The sequence below is a fragment of the Micromesistius poutassou genome (genome assembly GCF_964030765.1).
Source record: "Micromesistius poutassou genome assembly, chromosome: 4".
Lineage (NCBI taxonomy): Eukaryota > Metazoa > Chordata > Actinopteri > Gadiformes > Gadidae > Micromesistius > Micromesistius poutassou.
The window spans coordinates 5,086,582-5,088,992 of NC_140274.1; the positions used below are offsets into that span (position 1 = coordinate 5,086,582).

The 2,411-nt window shown below is 50.5% G+C and overlaps 1 protein-coding gene across 1 annotated transcript; it reads left to right on the forward strand.

Moving 5' to 3' along the window:
- Nucleotides 1–788: 788 nt before the first annotated feature.
- LOC311341741 (P2Y purinoceptor 12-like) lies at nt 789–2,121 on the forward strand (the record flags this gene model as incomplete). Its single annotated transcript, XM_084466540.1, has 2 exons — nt 789–1,013; nt 1,117–2,121. The coding sequence occupies 2 exons, from the start codon at nt 789–791 to the stop codon at nt 1,957–1,959; spliced, it is 1,068 nt and encodes a 355-aa protein (XP_084322666.1). The 3' UTR covers nt 1,960–2,121.
- Between the last annotated feature and the right edge of the window lie 290 nt (nt 2,122–2,411).

Here is a 2,411-nt window from a genome sequence, read left to right on the forward strand (position 1 = left end):
ATGAACAATATGACCTGCTAGCCTCATATTTGCTGAACACTGTAAATATTGAATGTTTTACCCTTACTTTTCTGTTACAAAAGTTATTTTGGCATTGTACCATTAAGCCTAGTGCCAGTGGACATCCGTGTTATCAACATTTCCGTACTGTGGAAAGTGTGAAAAGTACTACAATTATGATGAAGCAAAAATGTATTAATGACTTTAGGTTTCAGTTTCTGGTGTATTGTTTAATATTATATTCTTAATAATATGAAAAACAATGGCAAACAACAGCGCTTGTTGAGAGAAGCCTTTACGCGTGAGGATAGATCATAAACCAGACAGGCTATTTACGTCAGGAAGTGGAAAGCAGAACAGGAGAAAGCTGTGAAAGTTCATTTGGTTAAAGTTCCTTGTGTGAGTGAGGCGATTTCATCACTCCAGATGGACTTCTTTCTGTCAGGCTGGCAAGCAAACTTTTAGTCTGACTCTACAAGTCAGACTAAAACTACCTATAGTGGAACCTCCAATATCACTTTTGTCTTCTAGAACATCAGCAACAGGTTGGTCCTATCTCTTATTTTAAAAATAAGAAAAAATAATTGAAAACCTGAAAAACTGAAATTGTAAATTGTTAATATATGGCTTTGAAAATGCAGAAAAGTAGGAAAAAAACTATTAAAATAATGAATTCAGTGGGTTTCCCCTTTTGATTGTGTGTGTGTGTGTGTGTGTGTGTGTGTGTGTGTGTGTGTGAATCTGCTATTTGTTTCATTTCTGCTCTCTATAGATTGCCAACCATACAAATGGAAGTCCCCTCCAACCACACCAACGGGAGTTGTTCCCGTGACAACGTGCTGAAGACGGTGGTCTTCCCTGTCCTCTACTCGGTCCTCTTCCTGCTGGGGGGGGCGCTGAACGCCCTGGCCGCCTGGGTGTTCTTCCGCATCCCCTCCCGCTCGCATTTCATCATCTACCTGAAGAACATCGTGGTGGCCGACGTGCTCATGACCTTCACCTTCCCCTTCAAGGTCGGTCCGTTTCCATCGCAACACAAACACAAAGCTCCGACTTCACAAAAGAGCCGACCCTACGAATCCTAACATTTCTCCCCCCCCCGACTCTTTTTCCCAGATCCTGTCGGACTCGGGCATGGCGTCGACGGGGCTGCGTGTGTTCGTGTGCCGCGTGTCCTCCGTCCTCTTCTACCTCACCATGTACGTCAGCATCCTCTTCTTCGGCCTCATCAGCGTCGACCGCTGCCGGAAGACCCTGCGGCCCTTCAGGGGGACCAACGCCGCCCGGCTGACCCGGCGCAAGCTGCTCTCGGGGGCCATCTGGTGCTCCCTGCTGGCCCTGTGCGTCCCCAACGTGCTGCTCACCAGCCGGGCCCCCGCCGCGCCCGGCTTCAAGTGCGGCGACCTGAAGACGGAGGCCGGGCTGCGCTGGCACGAGGCGGTCAACCACGTGTGCCAGGTGATCTTCTGGGTCAACCTGGTGGCCGTGGTGGCGTGCTACGCCCTTATCACCAAGGAGCTGTACGTCTCCTATTCCCGCGCCAGGAGCCGCGGCGCGGGGGGGGCGGCGGCGTCCCCGGCCGCCGGCGGAGGCCCGCCCGGGAGGGGGAGGAGGAGCGTGAGCGGGAACGTGTTCCTGGTGCTGGCCGTGTTCTTCGTGTGCTTCGTGCCGTTCCACTTTGCCCGCGTGCCGTACACCATGAGTCAGACCCGGGGCCTCCTGTTCGACTGCCGGCTCAAGCTGTTCTTCTTCCAGCTGAAGGAGAGCACCCTGTGGCTGTCCTCCCTCAACTCCCTCCTGGACCCCCTCATCTACTTCTTCCTCTGCAAGTCCTTCAGGACCACCCTGTTCCGGACCCTCAGGGTGGCCCCGGGCGCCTGCAGCTGGCTCACAGGGTGGGCCTCGGGGCCGAGCACGGCCAGCACCCCGCTGGGGGACTCCACCGCTGCCGGGGTGTAGGGTGTACGTTGTCGGACTGTTCAATCAGCTGAAGACATCCCCTTTAAGACAGCACGGTAGTGTAAATATAAAGGTGTAAAAGTGAAATTGGGTCCGATTCAAGGCTATAGGAAATAGAGCATGACTGACTGCTTGCATACAGCAGGGATTACAATAACAAAAGCATTCAGTGGGTTTTGCACTTTGAATACCTAAATACGTTTGACCTGATCACTGAGAACCCCTGCAAAATGCATACTCCAATAAATAATGTACATTATAATGGGTTTATATTAAAGTAAACAGTGTAATGCACATTCTTCTCATCATATTTCTTTACCTTATCAACATGTATGTCAGATATATGCAGATACCTAATTCCTGGGGATAGATAGTGATAGTTATAGATAAATAATGACACTAGAAGCCGACACACACACAGATAGTACAACCTGGTAGTAGGTCAGTCAGAT